At 30.3% G+C, this 19,584-nt stretch overlaps 1 protein-coding gene across 1 annotated transcript; it reads right to left on the reverse strand.

The window, feature by feature from the left end:
• Positions 1–7,903: 7,903 nt before the first annotated feature.
• LOC132947192 (zinc finger BED domain-containing protein 5-like) lies at positions 7,904–9,974 on the reverse strand. Its single transcript, XM_061017409.1, has 2 exons — positions 9,843–9,974; positions 7,904–9,775 (listed from the first exon to the last, which is right to left on the reverse strand). Exons 1-2 carry the CDS (start codon positions 9,972–9,974, stop codon positions 7,904–7,906), a joined length of 2,004 nt encoding a protein of 667 aa, XP_060873392.1.
• Between the last annotated feature and the right edge of the window lie 9,610 nt (positions 9,975–19,584).

A 19,584-nucleotide genomic window follows, 5' to 3' on the forward strand; every position in this document is an offset into this window, starting at 1 on the left:
ATTCACTTCGGTATTAGGCTTATTAACTTTTACAAGACTACCGCAAGGCTTCAAAAACAGTAGCGCTATATTCCAAAGAGAATTAAACAAAACATTTTCACATATTTTATACAAATCTATTATAATTTACATTGATGATTTAGTATCCTATGGCCATGACTTTAATCAGGCGATAATCAACTTACGCATAGCATTTGAAATTATTGATAAAACAAATTTTTCATTGAAAACAAAAAAATGTAATTTTTTTTACGATAAAATCGACTTATTAGGACATGAGATATCAACAATTGGTATACGACCGTTAAACAGAAATACAAAAGCAATCACTGAATTTAATAGACCAAAGACAATAAAAGACGTTAGATCATTCGTCGGCATGTGTTCATACTATAGGAAACATATTAAAGAATTTGCTAAAGTCGCACACCCACTTACCGAATTAATAAAAATAGGTAAAAATAAAATAATTTGGCTTGACCAACATGAAGAAACATTTAATAAATTAAAAAATTGTTTAACTTCAAAGCCCCTCTTATTACATTTTGACGATGATAAACACGTATATTTGACAATAGACGCGTCTATATTGGGATTAGGAGCATGTATTGAACAATCCGATGACACAAACACATTACGTCCTGTAGGTTATGCATCTAGCAAATTATTAGATTCAGAAAAGACTTATTCCTCTACTACCCTTGAGTTACTTGGTTTATGTTTTGGTGTCCAATATTTTCGAGAATACTTATGGGGACGCAAATTTACAGTATTTTGTGACAACATAAGCTTACAATATTACAACAACCTAAAAATACCCTCCGCTAGAATTGCCAGACTAACATTAAAATTATTGGACTTTGACTTCGATATTAAATACATAAAAGGCAAAGAAAACAAAGTCGCTGACTCACTATCAAGAAATGCAATTGGCAATATTAAAATTATGAATATCATTAATGACGATAACGACGCATTGACTAATTTACACGATATAAAAACACAACAAAAAAATGACCAATTTTGCGATAACATAATAAAAAGCACTATCAAATATAGAGGTACCCACTAACATAAGAAGAAAATCTAGACAATTTACATTACAAAATGAAATATTATACTATAAAAAAATACACACCACCGAAAAGTTATAACCCAATTCTTGTAATACCAAAAACATTGATTAATGAGATATTAAAATCATATCACAACTCACCCACAGGTGGACATACAGGCATATCACGCACTATTCATAAAATTCAAAATAAATATTATTGGCCTTCGTTACATAAAGACACTACCAATTTTATTAAGTCTTGTGATGAGTGTCAAATTAATAAAAAAATGAGCGGCAAACCAATAGGTTTATTACACCCCATACCAATAACAACGGGAAGACCATTAGATAGGATAACATTTGACTACTTAGGACCCCTAGCATCAAGCAACAAAAAACGATATGTTCTAGTGGCCGCATGTAACACCACAAAATACATATTTACTAAGGCAATTGAATCGGCTACGGCCGAAGCAACTGCCAAATTTTTAATAGAAATAGTATCACAGTGGGGCTGTTTTAAAAACTTTTCGTCCGATCGAGGTACTCATTTCAGAAATAAATTAATCAATGATATATGTTCAAATTTGGGAATAAAACAAACTTTGTCAACGAGTTATTCGCCGCAGACACAGGGGCTAGTTGAAAAAATTAATGGTGTATTAACAGGCTCATTAAAAAACTATTTAACAGATGGTGATCAAACAAAATGGTCATATTTCTTGCCTTACATAACATTAGCATATAATGCCACACCCCAAACTACCACCAAGTATAGCCCATTTTACCTAATGCACGGATTTGAACCAACATTTCCTATAGATAACAAAATCATTCCCGAAAACGTACCATATTATTTAAAACAATCACTCATAGAACTAAATAAAATAAGAAATAAATTGCCACAGCAAATTTATGAAGCTCAAATAATTCAAAAAAAATACCATGATAAAACACATACAGCAATAAACTATAACATTAATGATTTAGTTATGATTAGATTTCCATTCCTCGAAGTGGGAAAATCTCCCAAACTAGGACCAATATACAGAGGACCGTTTAAAATAATAGACAAGATCAACGATTTAAATTATAAAATACAATTAACATTAAACAATAAAGAAACCGTCGACACTATACATATACGGAGATTAAAACCATATTACAAAAGAGATTAAGTTAGGGCATTTTCGATTTTAACTTTCTAAATACCTACATAATTAATTTAAGACATTATAGGCTCAGCCCGCCAAAATATAAATATATATAAAATATACTTTTTTTTTTTTCTCTCTCCGTTCCTTTCTTTTTTTTTTTCTTTTAATTATCACTACAACAATCAAATAAATATAAACAACTTATAAAATGGCATAAAATACATAAAAATGCAAGACATGCAATATAACGTAAAAAAAAAAAAACAATATCAACCTGATCAAATAGTTTATATAACACACGCCACAAAAATTCTTAATAATATAAACTGAATATTAATATTTATACAAAAATGATGAAAAATACATTAATAATTTAAATTTAAGACTAGTGCATTATTATACCTATATTTAGAGGCAGCACATTATTCATTTTTATTAGGTATTGCATTACTTTAATCTAAACAATATTACAACCATAATAGGTAAACCATTATTATTCAATTTTTTTTTTCTTCTATATGTAATACACTATATAATTTAATATCATTTGTTTGTCATATATTGTTTTATGTTATGTTTTATTATACAGGTAAATTTTACAAACACACATTATCAGTATATTGTTTCAGAGACCAAACCAAAACACCAAATCACCCATAATTAAAAATATACATAAATAATTAATAAACAAATATATAATAAAATATTACCCATAAAAAAGGCTAATAAACGCACATTACAATTTTACAAAATGCAGTCTTTCAATACAAAATTAATATTCACATTAATTCTTATTTTAAAATGTAATCCCACACAAACGTTCATAGCTTACGACTGCGGAGGCCCACAAGTCAACATAAGTGCATTTAACAGCATAGACGTAGACCTTTGTGAAAATCCGAAACCCACAGAAATACAATCAATACCTAAAATAAAATTATTACAGAAAATTGAAATACATTCACAACAATACAAAGCATGCCTCATTTCCATAGATTACCTAATAACTAGATGCTCCACATTTGAAGATGCACAAATGGTAGAAGGGGGATTTTATTCCGAAATAATTGAACTAGGACACGCTCGATGTGAAGAATTACACCACAAATTAATTTATCAAACCCCGTTAGGAGGCATAATATCGGGCATACATATAAATGAAACTTTCATTACGTCACATACAAGTGGTGGATCTTTAGACAAAAATGGCAATTGTATAGGAACAACATTCACAAATGCCAGGGGCACATGGAACAATGTAATAGTACAGGCTAAATATAATATTCATTTATCTGAGGGCACAGCCATGGCAAACACCAAAGAAAATATTCTAATTTTACCGACAGGGTCTAGATTAAAATTATCAGATTCTTATGGACTTGACCAATACAAGGGGGAAATAATATGGAAAAACGAAAGACAAGACTGTAGTATATCAGAATACGACGTATTATATGACGGACCAGCATCCATTGTCACAGCCGAAACCCACAACAATCATAAAATTGAAACATACGTTGTAGAGACAACCTACATAGCGTTTGCGTTAAAAAAAGTATCTATGACATTCGCGTGCAATATCCCGGTCATTCAAACTGAAAACAATCAATTACTAATCATATCCCACCCAATATACGCAAATAGTTTCACTCCCAAACAAATTCAACCCTTTAATACTGACCTATTATCTTATATCAACACGAAATTTGTATATCTAGAATACACAGTAAAGAGAACAGTAACCAAGCTTTACGAGGATCTCATAAAAAAACAATGCAACTCTGAAAGACAACTTCTCTTACAGAAACTCACCTTAGCTTCATATAGCCTTCCCGAATTCGCATACACCATAGGAGAAGGACCCGGGTATATAGCTATAAAAAACGGGGAAATCATATACCTCCAAAAATGTAAACCTGTTAATGTGGAGATATCTGTACAAACCTCATGCTTCAATGAATTACCGGTATTATATAACAATAAAACGCTATTCATGACCCCAAAATCACACGTACTTCAAACTTACGGAACGCAGATAGATTGCAATGAATATTTGCCACCCGCATTTCAAAAAAATGGCAAATGGTTTTCACTGACACCAAAGCCCCATAAAGTTAATAATCCACAAACACTAAAACCAGATACCACACTAAGTTGGTCATATGAAAGTTCAGATAATTTTATGACAGCGGGTATATACACACCCGATATCATGAAAGCACTCCAAAATCACTTAATGTTCCCCCAAGATTCTGAAACGGTCCAAAGAAATTTAATACGACAGACACTAGGTCATGACATTGTAAATCAGGGCATTAATATAAAAAACCTAATAGATGAACAGACTATAAGTAAATTAGTACATCAGGAATTACACAACATGTGGGGCTGGTTCACGAGTTTTGGCAACATAATGTCCGGTGTGCTAGGATTAGTCATAATTTGTAAAATAATCATTACATTCATAAACACTGGGCTAAATGTCACTTTATTATTCAAAACATTCGGGTGGAGCATCAAACTTATTGCGGGTTTATTCTCCAACGTAACACACCATTTAATGCATAACACGCATAAAAAACAATATAGTTCCAACAACTACCAGCTTGAAACAATAGAAACTGAAATGCATAACAAAGAATCCGAACAGTTACTAAAATCAAATAATAGAAGACTCTCAGTATAAAAATATATTTAATTACGTAATATTATAAACACATAATTATATCTACAATAAAAAAAAAGGGGGGGGGGAAATCAAGACGCCGCATAACACGCTCAAACTTAAATAACATTGTTTTTATTTTTTAAATACCTAGCTCAGTAATACACACAGAACATGTAAATTACAGATTTTAGGATACGAAATATATATCAATTATATATTAGTACAATTAAAAAGAAAATAATGTAAAATATTTAAGCTAATATAAGTAAGAAAATAAATTTTAAGGCTAGGAAACAAAAAAAAAAATGTAAAAAAAAAAAAACCACATTTAACTTTTAAGTTATCAAAAATATATTCTAAGAACTAAGTACATTGTAAGCAAATTAAATATAAAATGTGTATAATTAGATAAGGATACCAAAAATGTCATTGATTAAAACTTAAAACTATGTAAAAGAAAATTAGAACTAAAAAAAAATATAGAATAAGAACAAAATATGTAAAAAAATTCATGATATGTCAACATGACAATATATTGTACACAAAAAAATTAAATGTAAAAAAAAAAGAAATTGTACAGCTATCATTACAGCACCAGATAGGGAACTTAAAATATAAAATATATAAAATCATTAACAATAATAGAAACGCAACAATGGATGCGGGTAGAACGAATTCTTAGTTTCAGTTCTACCTCACTAATAGTTGTTCCCATAGAATATGTAAACTTTAAATTTACTTCCATTGACCCTTTTAGATTGTATAATAAATATATATATATATAAATGTCCAGGTTAAATTATATTCAAACTTTTCAACTTTCAACTTTCGAACTTTAATTTTTTTTTTCTTTCTCACTTTCTCACTAATCTATTTAATTGTTTGTATTGCTCTCACTCTCGCCTACGAGCGGTGTTGAGGGCACAACACAAAAAAGTGCAGGGTGGATGTAATGATATGCTCACACATCATTATATTAAATAAACTAAAATCTTACAGAATAATAAATAACGGCCAGACTGTCGTTCGTAGAAATCGGTCATCCCCAATAAAACTATTGTCACCGACTAAAAGGTCTTTGCCGCCGAAGAGAAATCTAGTTCGGGGAAATACAAAAACGTTTGATAAAAACCGCCTACATCTCTCTGGTCGGCATATCCGTATCGTCCCTTAAACCAGTGCATGAGCACCAACCACCAAAGTAACAACCTCTCAAGTACCAAAGAAAACCGATTTCAACGAGCGACAACTGGACTTCTTATGTAAGCAATAATCAGTGCGTTCGTTAATTCAATTTGTGTATTTGAAGTAGTACTTTATCTTATCTAAAACCTAAAATTCCTACAATATTGTCTACGAACAACTGCGAATCAGGTAAGGCATTTAATATAATATTTTATATTTATTGCGTTAATACACCATATGTGCTTTTTACATAAAATTACATTGTACGGTGTATTTGATCTAATTCTCGAATACACGATCTCGAGAGCCCTCCGAACACCTGGAGGAAGGTAATAGCTTAATTTTAATATTTTAACATCGATTTTAATATAACTATCGACAGGAGTCGTATTTATATTTCTTATTTTTATTCTATCTAATTTTAAGTTATTACATGACTCTCTTCAATTTTTTTCCAATATTCAGTATAATCATAATCTCAAGTGATCCTTTTGGTCAAAAATATGCTTTGCTTAGAATTTAAAAACGTTTGCATAAAATGTCAACTGTAAAACAATTGTTGCATACTCAAATAGAAAATAATATTACGGATTTGCTACATTGACTAAATACCTCGATATAGGTATCGGAATTTCGCTATTTAGATGTTAGATCATAATAAAGTATGTCATACCTAGTAAATAAGCGGGATTTATAAGTTTCCTTATTACCTATTTCAAACATTTCCAATATTTTGCGAGTTTTTAACAGTTATTTTATAATTTTTACCTATACTTTTATATTTTAAACACACCTTATAGAGTTTATAAACCTATCCTTGTCGTTCCTTGTCGTATTATAAGATATTTTATGATTTATTTCGCAGTTTCGTCGATTTTAGTATTTGATGGTTTAAATATTTCTTAGAAAATAGTACGTGTGTAGCGTTTATAGGTACGTCATTAATGTTATTTATTAAACCCTAGAGGTCTACAGATTGGCAAATTTAATTTAAAGCATATCATTTTAAGAAATTTATATTGAACGTTTTCTACATTAGTGATTTGAGTGGTATAACTTAGTGACCAGACCACTGACCCAAAATCAAGATTTAACCAAGAAAAAAATTTAATATATTTAACCCTTTCAGCCCACATTTTGATCGGAAATAGATCGAATTTTAGTAAAAAGCTTTTTTCCATACAAATTTATCGAGATTACATGTATGCCATATACTTTTTGGTTTTTAATTTTTATCGGAAAGAAAATTGTGTTTTTTTAATTTTTTTAAAAATATTTAAATTATTTGGTTTAATATTATTAAAATTATTGTATTTCTGTTAATAAATCCTATAGTTTTGAAGTATTTATTTACAATTTAATTAATGTGTAAAAAAAAGACATATTGTGATCAAATAAAATACCTAAATTTTTATTAAAAGTAATTCTTGCTAATTTAAGTCCGGCTCAACCTAAAACTAATGAAAACATGATTTTATCATAATATTTTATTTATTTAAAGAATATATTAATAAATTATACAACTACCTTTTATTTTTAATAATAATTTAGTTTCCTTTGACCAAGTTTGGAGAGCAGAAGCGTAGTTTTAATGAATCATACTATAAAAAACATGAATGGATAGAGCAGCGGTTCCCAAACTTTTAGGATCACGGAACCCTTAGGAAATAGTTTGTGTTTTGCGGAACCCTAGTGTCTTTACTTCCAAATCAACCCCATTTTTTCAATGAAAATTTTATTTATTTAAATAACAAACATTTATTTTTTAATTATCACAAATATTTATTTTTAAAAAATTATAATTAATTAGATTTTAAAATATACATTTTATTATTTTTAGTGAGAAGAATGGAACTGTTTCATTGTTTGATTTATAATATTTTTAAAATTATGTTTTATATCTGAAACTTGAATTCGTAGGTCTGGAGCGGCATTCAATCTATTTCTGTATTTATTTTTTGTATACGCATAAGAGGAAAAACCAGCCTCACAACGGTAGGTTGTTACGAAAGGTAATAGAGTAAAAATAGCTTTTTCAACTAGAGATGGGTACTCGTCCTTAAGTTCAATCCAAAATTCGTTTAAAGATCCAGATTCAAATTTCTGTTTTAAATGTGACATGCTTTTAATTTCAATTAACTGCTCATATTCGAGCATGGATAACATTGCAGGTTTTTTTTTGTTCACAAAAGGATTTTGTATCCAATCAACGTCATTATTAGTAGCAGGAAAATACTGAGACAATGATTTTTCGAGGTTTTCCAAATGTTCGATAACAATTTTTTTAATATTAGTTGTTAGCTGCGATTCGTTTTCCTTTAAAAAATCCATCAAGAGAGGAAAACATTCAAAATTATTCTCATTTACACATGCAATCCAAAAGTTAAGTTTGTTTCTAAATGCTATATTTTTGTCTCTGACCACGAATGTTGTTATTGTTTTTCCTTGCAAAGACTTGTTAACTTCATTCAGTTTACTGAATATGTCTGCGAGATAAGCTAATTTTATAAGCCATTGGTCATCATGTAATAACTCGACATAACTCATAGATATAGACAGATTTTGTCCCGAAAAAAAAATCTTTAAATCATCGCGCAGTTCAAACAACCTACTTAGAACCTTTCCTCTTGAAAGCCATCTGACTTCAGTGTGAAGAAGAAGTGAATAATGCTGACTACCCATTTCTTCACATACTTTTTTAAAAAGTCTAGACTGGAGTGGACGACTCTTAATATAGTTTACAATACATACAGCCTCGTTAAGAACTTGTTTTAACTCCAATGGCATTTTCTTACTAACAAGAGCGTGGCGATGTAAAACGCAATGACTACTGTGACATTTTGGTGCGACATTTTTTATTCTTGTCACGGTTCCTTTAATTTTTCCAACCATAGCTGCAGCTCCATCACTACATACATCGATACATTTAACCCAATCAACCTGATGTTTATTCATATAACTATCGATGACTTTAAAAATTTCTTCACCTGTGGTATTTGTGTCCAAAGGAGTACAGAGCAATAAATCTTCTTCGATAGATGTTTCAAAAATATACCTCACGAAAACAAGCAGTATTGAAAGTCCAGCAACGTCAGTACTTTCGTCAAGTTGAATAGCAAACATGTTACAACTTTTCAACCTGTTTATTAGTTGATCTTCAATATGGTCCGATATTTTATGTATCCGATCAGATATAGTGTTGTTGGAGCATTGAACAGTTGCAATTTTCTTAGCAGCCTCTTCTCCAATCATGCAGCGAACTATTTCAGTCATACATGGTTTAATTAGAGACTCAGCAATTGTATGTGGTTTACCAGCACGAGCAATGCTGTAACTCAAAATAAATGATGCTTCTGTTGCATTTTCACTGTCGTTTTTCGCGTATTTATGTAAGGCAGACAAGCTGCTATTATGTTCTTCTTTACGTTTTTTAAAATAGCCCATTTCCTTGTTCATCAAATTTGGATGGTTGGTTTCGAGGTGTCGTTTAAGTTTTGCAGGTGCCAAAGAACTGTTCTGAAGAATTACATTACAAATAACACATTGTCCATCAGGTCTTTCTGCAGTACCAACAGGAATAAATCCAAATTGAAGGTAGGATTCATCGTATTTTCTCTTTTTTGAAGGTTTTAACTCAATAATTTCAGGTACAACTATACTTTTTTCCGAAATATTACTATGAGAATTATTTTCCATGACATTAGTAATCTAAAATAAATTAAATAATAATAATGATAATATAATATTATATTATATAATTATAATAATTTCTTACCGAACAACTAGGAATAGCATCTTTCAATATAACTTGTTGAGATTCTATTGTTGATGAAGACGACACAGTCTCATCAATATTATTACTTGTTGTTTTGGCCAACAACCGTCCTGTTCTAAGCCAATTATGCATGGCAAACTTTTTATTTGTACTTATGTTGTATTTATAATAAATAATAATTAATAACGGAGTAACAACGTACACTAAGTATGTCGTATGACAACTATATGCCAACTGAATCATAATCTCTTAATTTTAACTCATTACGATTACGGATATAATGTATCAATCGTATCGAACGCGAACGCGTGCACATAAGTTATTTTTATAAGTTATCGCACAATTTACTGGCAATCGCGTTGACACGCTTATCTAATTCTACAAATCTACATCGTTAACGTAATGTCAACGTTTATAGGTATATAAGTGTTATAATTTTATTCTGTTCAATTTCAAGTACATACAACAAATATTAAAGAACGATATTATACTATAATAACTATTATTTAGACTTTAGGTGAACTTTTTTTAAATAATATAAAATAATATTTTTTATATAAATAATCCAAATATAATATGAAATAATTTTCTCAACATCACATATACATCTGACGGAACCCTTGAGATAGTCCGGCGGAACCCTAGGGTTCCGCGGAACACACTTTGGGAAACGCTGGGATAGAGTACTCTATATCTAGAGATGCAATATACTGTTTTGCTTGCCGCATTTTTGGAACAGATTCAGTAGAACTTTCATTGACAATATTGACATTAATGGGTTTCAAAAATTGAAAAAAAGCAAGTATTTTATAAAATGTTATTATTTAGTCATAATATTATTGTAACCATTTAAATAAATGTAATTGCATAGTTAAGTGGACCTAGAGGCACAAAGTACAAGTTATCAAAACTAGAAGCACATAGTGGAACTTAAGTTCATTTAACGTCTATGGCTCGATGGAATGGATATAAATCTGGAAAATTACACAGTAATGTTCATACTCAATTGTTGTCGAATCATGAAAAGTTGGTTGAATCTAATAGGAAATATGTTAAAACAATAATAGACATAGTTATTCACTTAGCATTTCAAGGACTGGCCTACAGAGGTCACGATGAACCATGACCGTTCTATCCGGTGTGAAACTATTCTACAAGTAAAGCGTACATATGACTATTGACTGTACAAATATATTTTATATAATTGAAGCTGGGAAAAAACATGTGAAATAAATTTTAAAAAATGTTTAGAAATAAAATAAAGTGGTTTTTAATGAAACAGTAACACTTTCTTGTTATAGTGAAATACTAAACCGTTACCTAATTCTTAGATAAAATAGGAAATCTAAAAAAAATTAAATAATTGAGTTACACCAAAAACCAAGACCGATTTTGCGAAGAAATTCCCGTATTTCCTTTATTATTTCTTATTTGTTTTTCCCGGCGCTATTGAAAACTACTGTTAAATGTTTACTTTTGACCCCTTAAAGTACCAACTAGATTCACTTATCAGAAAGGATCCTTTTGAAGAAAATATAAAAATTTTTACTGTCCTGAAAGTTGATGACTGACACAAAATAAACTAAATACACTGATGTGTAAAATCAATATATTCATCGCTCCGCTCAGAATCTAAAATAACTTGTGTAAAAAAAGGATATTTTTTTAGTGTTTACAGCAGCATATTAAGTTGTTAATTCCGGCACAAGTACCTATATAATTAGGTATTTATTAATAATATTAAATTAAATAACAGATTACTTACGTGATTCCGTTCTTGACGCTTATATCCTTGGAAATACATTTTTTATTTTAATGAATTAAAACACAAGTCAGATTTATATAGAAAATATCCAAAGTAACCATAGTACAATAAAATATTAACAACGTTGATGATCGAAAAATTGTAGGTGCTATATTGAAACGAGGAAGTTTCAAAAGCCAATAACGATTAGCAGGATATAATTTGTTGAGAATGACAAGACCACATTTTGACGAAAATATCTCTATTGTTTTTAAATAATAACTTAGACATCTAGACTTAGGTCTATACTCTATATATATTATATAAAAGACTATAAAGTTAATTTGCTATAATTATTAGTAATTACCTGGATACCCGTAAATTGTATATTTAGGCTTCATGGAACTCGACATCATGAAGTAAGGTCGGAACTAATAAATTTATTATTTAAGCGTGTATAGGTGTGGTATAGGTGCCTACCACTAATTAGGTACCCGTATAAGGTCCATTGCCCCAGCACGCCATGTTTAAAAATTAATTTAATATGTATTCAGTATGGCCTTAATGTAGGTACTTTATTTTGTACAACCAAAACACAATTTTGCAAACCTCGCCAAACACGAAAAACACGATTTCCCCATGTCCGGACTATGGTAACGTTACTCCGGCACAAGGCTGTGCCGAATGTTGAACAAATACAATTTTCAATGATTCAGTACTATGTAGGTACCTACCTACTTTATTCTGTACAATTTTGTACACCTCCCCGAAAACAATTTTATATGATTTTAATATAAGTATATTGTTGAATTTAAGGTAAGGAGCTCTATTATAATGGGCAATATGAAAATTAAATTATTGCTCGATGTAACGTAATTCACTGTTCAATACTTGTAATTACTAATTGTTTACATTATGCCATTTTGGTAAGTTTAAGTCCAAATTTGTTAAAATTCGTTCGTATGATCTAAAGAAGAAAATACGATGAATCCTAACTTGCAACAGTTTTCAAAATATTTATCTTATAAATGCAGTACTTAGGGATGGATAAAATACTTATAAAATTGTATTTAAATACAAAATACAAAAATTTCAAATGAAAAAAATAAAAGATACACAAGATATATTTATTCTGAATAAATAAATACAAATTACAAAATATGTTTAAACAAAATTATATATTTTAATATTTATATGCTCACAGTAGCAATAATATTACAGTAAGTTGTTAAATATTATAAAACGTATTTTTATGTGTTTTTTTTTTTTAATGATATCGGAACATCGTATCAGTGTTTCTAAAATTAATGAGGTCATTACTCATTAGTATATTGTATATAAATATTATAAGCGTACTCACCGAGGAAAAATTATGATTTTTTAAAAAAAATTTTTCGATATTCAAAATGTGTATTTTATTTAATTAGCTTAAGGTGGTTCTAGTCAGTCATATTCTAAGGAATGTTGTATAGGCAATACATTAGACCTTTGCGATAGGACTTGTTAGTGTGTGAAAAGTAAAATTACATTAGTGTGTGTGTGTTATATTTTATCGCGCCCGCGACCCGTATCAGTTCTCCTATATATCTATAATCTATATATATATGTCAAGCCGCGTGGCGCGTACTGTGTCATTACGGAGTGCTATTTTTAATTTTATCTTATCTAACAAAATCAAACTACAATCAATATAATATACAATGAAGGGTCAATGATCTTTTTATTATTATTTATTGGCGGGTGACACATAACGAGAAAAATGCTTTTGCAAATATGATTTGCTTATAGTTCTTAGATGGGAGACCACTCAGTTTTTCAGTTACGTGTCATCTCTAATAATACATCGAATTACCTATGTTTCCGTAGCTTGGAAAAAAGTTTTATAAAAGCAATAATTAGAATATTATAGTCCATACAGTTTCGTTAATATTTACGTAGATGGTTAAACCATAAAATATATTTCTTTACTTATTTTTATTTTTTTAATTCTGTGTCATAGTTTGATGTTTTTTGTGACTATATGTCTATATATTATATTACGTAGTTTTATAATACATTATGCATTCTACACTATTAAGTCACCAATTAATTAGTTTATTATACATACTAACTACGCGTTTAGCTTATTTTCACGTCAACAATTTTTTTAGTTTTTCCGTGAAATCATATTTTCAGTTTGATTGTTCTTATACCTCTTAGTTTGGATACATTAAAACAATAATTAGCTATAATATCAGCTAGGTGTATTACAATTTGAAATAAAAATATATATAATATGCCTTTTTTTTTTTTTTTTTTTTTTTATTGGTCTTGAAATCTATAAAATTTCTGCTTCGACAACTTGGTCATTAGCATGTTACTATAAATAATAGATACATAATATTTATAGTGGGTAACAGATCTAAGAATTAAATACAAAAAGATACAATAGAAACAGTTTTAGATTAGTTCGTTTAGTAATTTGTACATTGAAAAGGGGTTGACTAGAGTAGCTTGAGTAATTTGGTTGTCTTAAAGAATTCGATGGTGTTGATCTCATTTTCAGGATTTGGGCCTAGACTTGCTCCAATTTGGTGGCTTATATTGAGCTCCTCTCTTTGTTGTATGTAAATTCTACATTCTTCGAATATGTGTTTTATTGTAATTGTTGTGCCACATGATTGGCATATTGGTGGATCTCCTTTGCTCATTATGTACTCATGAGTTAGTCTTGTGTGGCCAATTCTGGCCCTATTTAGTTTTTTTTCATTTGTGGTACTAATATTGGGATTTCTTCTCCATCTTTGGACCGTTTGTTTAACTTGGTTTAATTTGGTGTTTTGGATGTTCCATATATTTTGCCATATTATAGTGGTGTCTCTTTGAATTTGTTTTCTTATGTCAGAGTATGATGAAATGTTAATATATTGTGAATTCGGTGAATTGATTGCTAATTTAGCTTGTTTATCTGCCCTTTGGTTGCCGATTATTCCAATGTGTCCAGGTATCCAGATTAATTTTATATTGTTGTTCTTTTGGTTTGCTTCCTCTAGTCTATTCTGAATTTGAATTGCTATGTCGCTCGGATTGAATTTATTTTTTACACTAATTAGTGTACTTAACGAGTCGCTTAGAATGATATGTTTTTGGTTTTCCTTTTTGTTTATATATTTTATGGCTAGCAATATAGCAAGTGCTTCGGCTGTATATATGGAACATGTCGATGGTAGTTTGAATGATGTCTGTGAATTGTTTTTTATTATGGCTATTCCTACCCCTTCGTCATTTTTGGAGGCATCTGTATATAGTTCTTGAAATTCATTTTGGTTCTCTAGAGTATTTTTCAGAAGGTTTTTGTATATAAGTGGAGGCGTGTTTTCTTTACGTAGAGTATTCAATTCTGTGTTTATTTTATATATGCTTGTCCATGGAGGACAAATTATTTTTTCTTTTTTTATTATTTGTGGAATCTTGGTGTAGTTTTTATTATTTTGTAGATCAAGGGTTATGTTGCTAGTTGAAGCTGGGTTATTTGTTAATCTGGTTAGTCTCGCAGCGTATAGGAGTGTCAACTCTGTTCTTTTTAGGTCTGGTGTTGGTTCACCCGCTATATTATAAATACTTTTAATTGGGCTGCTTTTAAAGGCCCCTATAGCCATTCGCATCCCCGTGTTGTGGTTTGAGTCTATATATTTTATTAATGTGTTTTTGGCCGTGTTATAAAGAAATGAACCGTAATATAATTTTGCTTGAATTGTTGATTTAAATATTTTGATCAATGTTTCTGTTTCACATCCCCAATTTGTGTGCGATAATAGTTTTATTAAATTAAGCGCTTTATTTGTAGATACTTTCAATGATTTTATGTGCTGCGACCACGTGAGCCTAGAATCGAATGTTATACCCAATATTTTTATACATGTTTTGTTGGGTATATTTTTATTATTCATTTTGATATTTAGTTCTCCTACATTTGATTTCCTGGTAAAGGTTATGCTCTTTGATTTTTCTATTGAAAAACCGAATCCCGTTTTTGCTGACCATTTTTCTAGTTGATTTGCTGTTGCTTGCAGGTGGTATTTAACTGTTTTGATATTTTTACTTCTACATGAGAAATTAGCATCATCTGCAAATATGTTGGCTTTTATCGGAAATTTACAATGTTTATCAATTTTGTTAATTGCCACTAAAAATAGTGTAACTGAAAGTGCGGATCCTTGTGGTACTCCATTTTCCTGTGTAAAGGTATCAGAGATATGGTTTGATGTTTTGACTTGGAATGTTCTATTTTTTAGGAAGTTCGTTATAAAATTTAGCATATTACCTTGGCATATGACTTTATTTAGCTTAGAAAGAATGTAGTGTCTCCAGGTGACGTCATATGCTTTTGAAATGTCTATACTAAGTAAGCCTAAGATTTGTTTATTTTGAAGAGCTTGCTGAGCTTCTTCCTTTATTGCGATGAGGTTGTCGTATGTGGAGCGATTTTTTCTAAAGCCACTTTGGAACGGCGTTAGGTAATTAATTTTTTCTAGATACCAAATAAGTCTAAAATTTACAATTTTTTCTATGACCTTACACATGGTGTTTAATAATGTGATTGGCCGATAACTTTCTGTGTTGAATCTACATTTTCCTGGTTTGTTAATAGGGATGACTATGCCCTTTTTCCATGTTGAGGGGAAGATACCGTTACACCAAATGGTGTTGTATATTTTTTCGAGTAAGAGTTGACTTTTTGGACCAAAATATTGTATAAAAATAAATGGAATCCCATCAGGTCCTGGGCTTAGACTTTTACATTTTTTTAGTGTGTATGCTATTTCTTCCCTTGTTATCTTTGAATTAATTTGAAGTTGATTTTCATTGTTGTGGTCAACTATATTAATGATGGGTGTATTTTCTTTTATGTGTTTGAGATTGATAAAGTTTGGACTGTATGATGTGTTATTACTGTTTAAATGGAAGTACTGTCCTAATTTGTTAGAAATTTCATTTGGATTTGTTATTAGTTTATTGTTGATTTCATCGATTAGGTTTATTTTATAGTTACGTTTAATTCCTTTAAGAGAGTGTATTTTATTCCATATGAGTTTGGTATCTGCCTTTTCGTTTATATTATTGATGAAGAATTCCCATGACTTTTTTTTACTTGATTTAATTATATATTTAGTTGCTGCCCTATGTTTTTTTAAATTAATATAATCACTTTGGTTTTTTGTTTTTTTGAATTTATTAAGGGCTTTATTTTTAGTTTTTATTGCGTTTTTGATGGTCTCATTCCACCAGGGTACCTTTGGTTTTTTCCCCCATTTCTTATTTTTTCCTATCGTAAGTTCAGCTGATTTTATTATTGCGTCCGTGAATAATTTTGTTAGACTGTCTATGTTTAATGAGTCCATATATTGTATGTTGTCCACTTCCAGTTCTAGTGTCTCTGTGTATCTGGCCCAATTTGGGTCTTTTAAGTTCCACCTCTCTATTGCTTCATTGTTTTTTGCGTTGTATGTCCTAGATAAAATTTGAAGTATTATGGGAAAATGGTCACTGCTAGTTAGGTTTGGCGTTACGTTCCATTCGATCCGTTGTGCTAATGATGTGCTAGCGAAAGATAAATCAATGTTTGATAAGTTGCCATTTATTGGATTTAATCTTGTGGGTTCGGTGTTATTTAATAATATTATGTTGTTATTTTCCAGGATTTTTTCTATGACTTTACCTCTCTGATCAGTGTTTTTGGAACCCCATATTACGTTGTGACTATTAAAATCTCCTACAATTATAAATGGTTGTGGTAATTGTTTTATAATATTGTTAATGTCCGCGTCAGTGAATGATTTGTGGTTAGGTAGATATATATTGCATATGTTAATATCATTATTCGATAATTTGACTGTGACCGCTATGGCTTCTATGTCTGTAGATATGTTTAATTGACTGCTCGGGTAATTAGTATTAATGTATATGGCCACTCCACCACTTGCCCTTGCACTATCTAATCTGTTTTTATTATAACCATCATAATTAGCTAGGTTTGTTATGTTGTCGTTTTTGAAGTTAGTTTCTTGAATGCATATGATATCTGGATTATGTTCTTGTAATAAAATGGTGATTTCTTCGTACTTTTTATTGAACCCATTCATATTCCATTGTAGGATTTTTATATTATCATTTTTTTGTGAATTCATTGTTTGTTTTTTTTTTTTTGTGGTGTGTTTTTTTTTTGTTTTGTTTTTTTTTTTTTTTGTTGATTTGTTTATGCTTCTGAACTAGCTGAGTCATAATTATCATCTACTAACTTTTTAGTAAAACGAGTAAGTCTATTTTGTATGCTTTTGTTTTTTAAAGTAGGTTTTATTTTTATTAAAATATCAAGTAGTTCGTCTTTAGTAATCTTGTATTCTGTATATATGTCTTATGGGTTAAAATCACCTTGGTTGTTTTCAAAAATATGTTTGAATGTAGTGAAGTCGATTTTGAAGTCTTCATTGTCATTGAAGATTTCTTCTGCAGGGCTTAAATTAGTATCAATGTTTTTTAGGAATTGTTTGAGAGAATTAGAAGTTATTTTGGGTTTTTTTGTTTCCTGTACTTTCATGGTTTTGTTTTCTAATATGTTGCTTTGTGAGGGGTTGTCGATAACTGTAGGTGATTTTGGTAATGAGGGGGAGGGGAAATTGAAAGAGTCAGGAAGAGATCTTTTTTCGCCAGAGGTCGGGTCTATATCCATATTAGCCGTTAAGACTTCTTCATTTGTGGTGATTATTAAATTTGGTACATTTGATTTGTTTTTATATGTATTGTCAGGGCCGTTTTCATTTGTTGCCGTCTGTGTTATGATTGTGTTTTCTTCAGGTTTATTCGGACAATTTGAGGCAATGTGGCCTTGCGTTTTACATAAGAAGCATGTTAGCGAGTCGTCCGATATAAATATTCTGTAGTTTGTGTCATCGTAGTTGATTAGGATTGAACTAGGGAGTTTTTCTACGTCTTCTTGACTTATGAATAATTGACGACGAAAGCTTAAAATGTGGGAGAAGTCGGCATCTTGTATACCTGCTCTTAAAAATGAGATGTTGCTAAGCAAAACTATATTAAGTTTGTTAAATTCATGTTCTATGGCTTCGTGCGGAATGTTGGGATAGACGTTAGATATAATTATTCGTTTGTTTGGGTTATGCAATTTACGGATTTTGAATTGTTGTTCATTAATTGTTATTATTGGGTGGTTGATAGTGAGATTGTCTACTAATGCTTTATTAGTTAGGAAAATGCACAATCGTTTATTCGATATACGGGAGGCGAAGATGATGTTGGCCGGTTTTACAATATTGCCGATAGCGATAATATAATCTTTGTGCGGGAATGTTTCGTTTATGTCTATTAATATTGCTTGTTCTTTTTTCGGGATTAGGCTGTTTGCTACAGTTGAGGCAAAAGATTTTTTGTGTGCATCTGCGGATATTTGTGCTTCGAGATTGTTTGTTGATGAGGAGGTCTTCTGTGGTGTGAGGATTTGCTGGGTTATTTTGGTTACTAGTGGCGTTGATTTGGTTGTTAATACCTGTGAGGTTTTAATTTGATTGATTTTACTGGGTGACTTTGTAACAGTTGACTTTGTGTTGGTTGGTGGGTTTTGACGGATTGATGGGCTCTTCATCGCGGGTTTTTTTGTGAACATGATTTAGTGTTTTGGGCTTGTGCCCTGGTTGTTTTTTTTTTTTGAGCGCGCGCCTACGGTATTAAATAATTACCATATTTACCTGCTTATATTGACTGCGTTGACTGTATGCTATCGAAGCTAATAAATACGGGACTCGCGATAATAAACGTGTTGTCTGTACGCAGTATAAACACGAACTGAATATGCCTTTTGTTCATTAATATAATATACAAATACAATATACATTATTTTATTTTGAACTGAATAAAATATGTTGCATCACGTAAAATTAAAAATACAAATTAAATGATAATTAAATAAATGAAATAATAATTATAAATGTAATAATTTACCAA

The sequence above is a fragment of the Metopolophium dirhodum genome, chromosome 1 (assembly GCF_019925205.1).
Source record: "Metopolophium dirhodum isolate CAU chromosome 1, ASM1992520v1, whole genome shotgun sequence".
In the NCBI taxonomy this organism is placed as follows: domain Eukaryota; kingdom Metazoa; phylum Arthropoda; class Insecta; order Hemiptera; family Aphididae; genus Metopolophium; species Metopolophium dirhodum.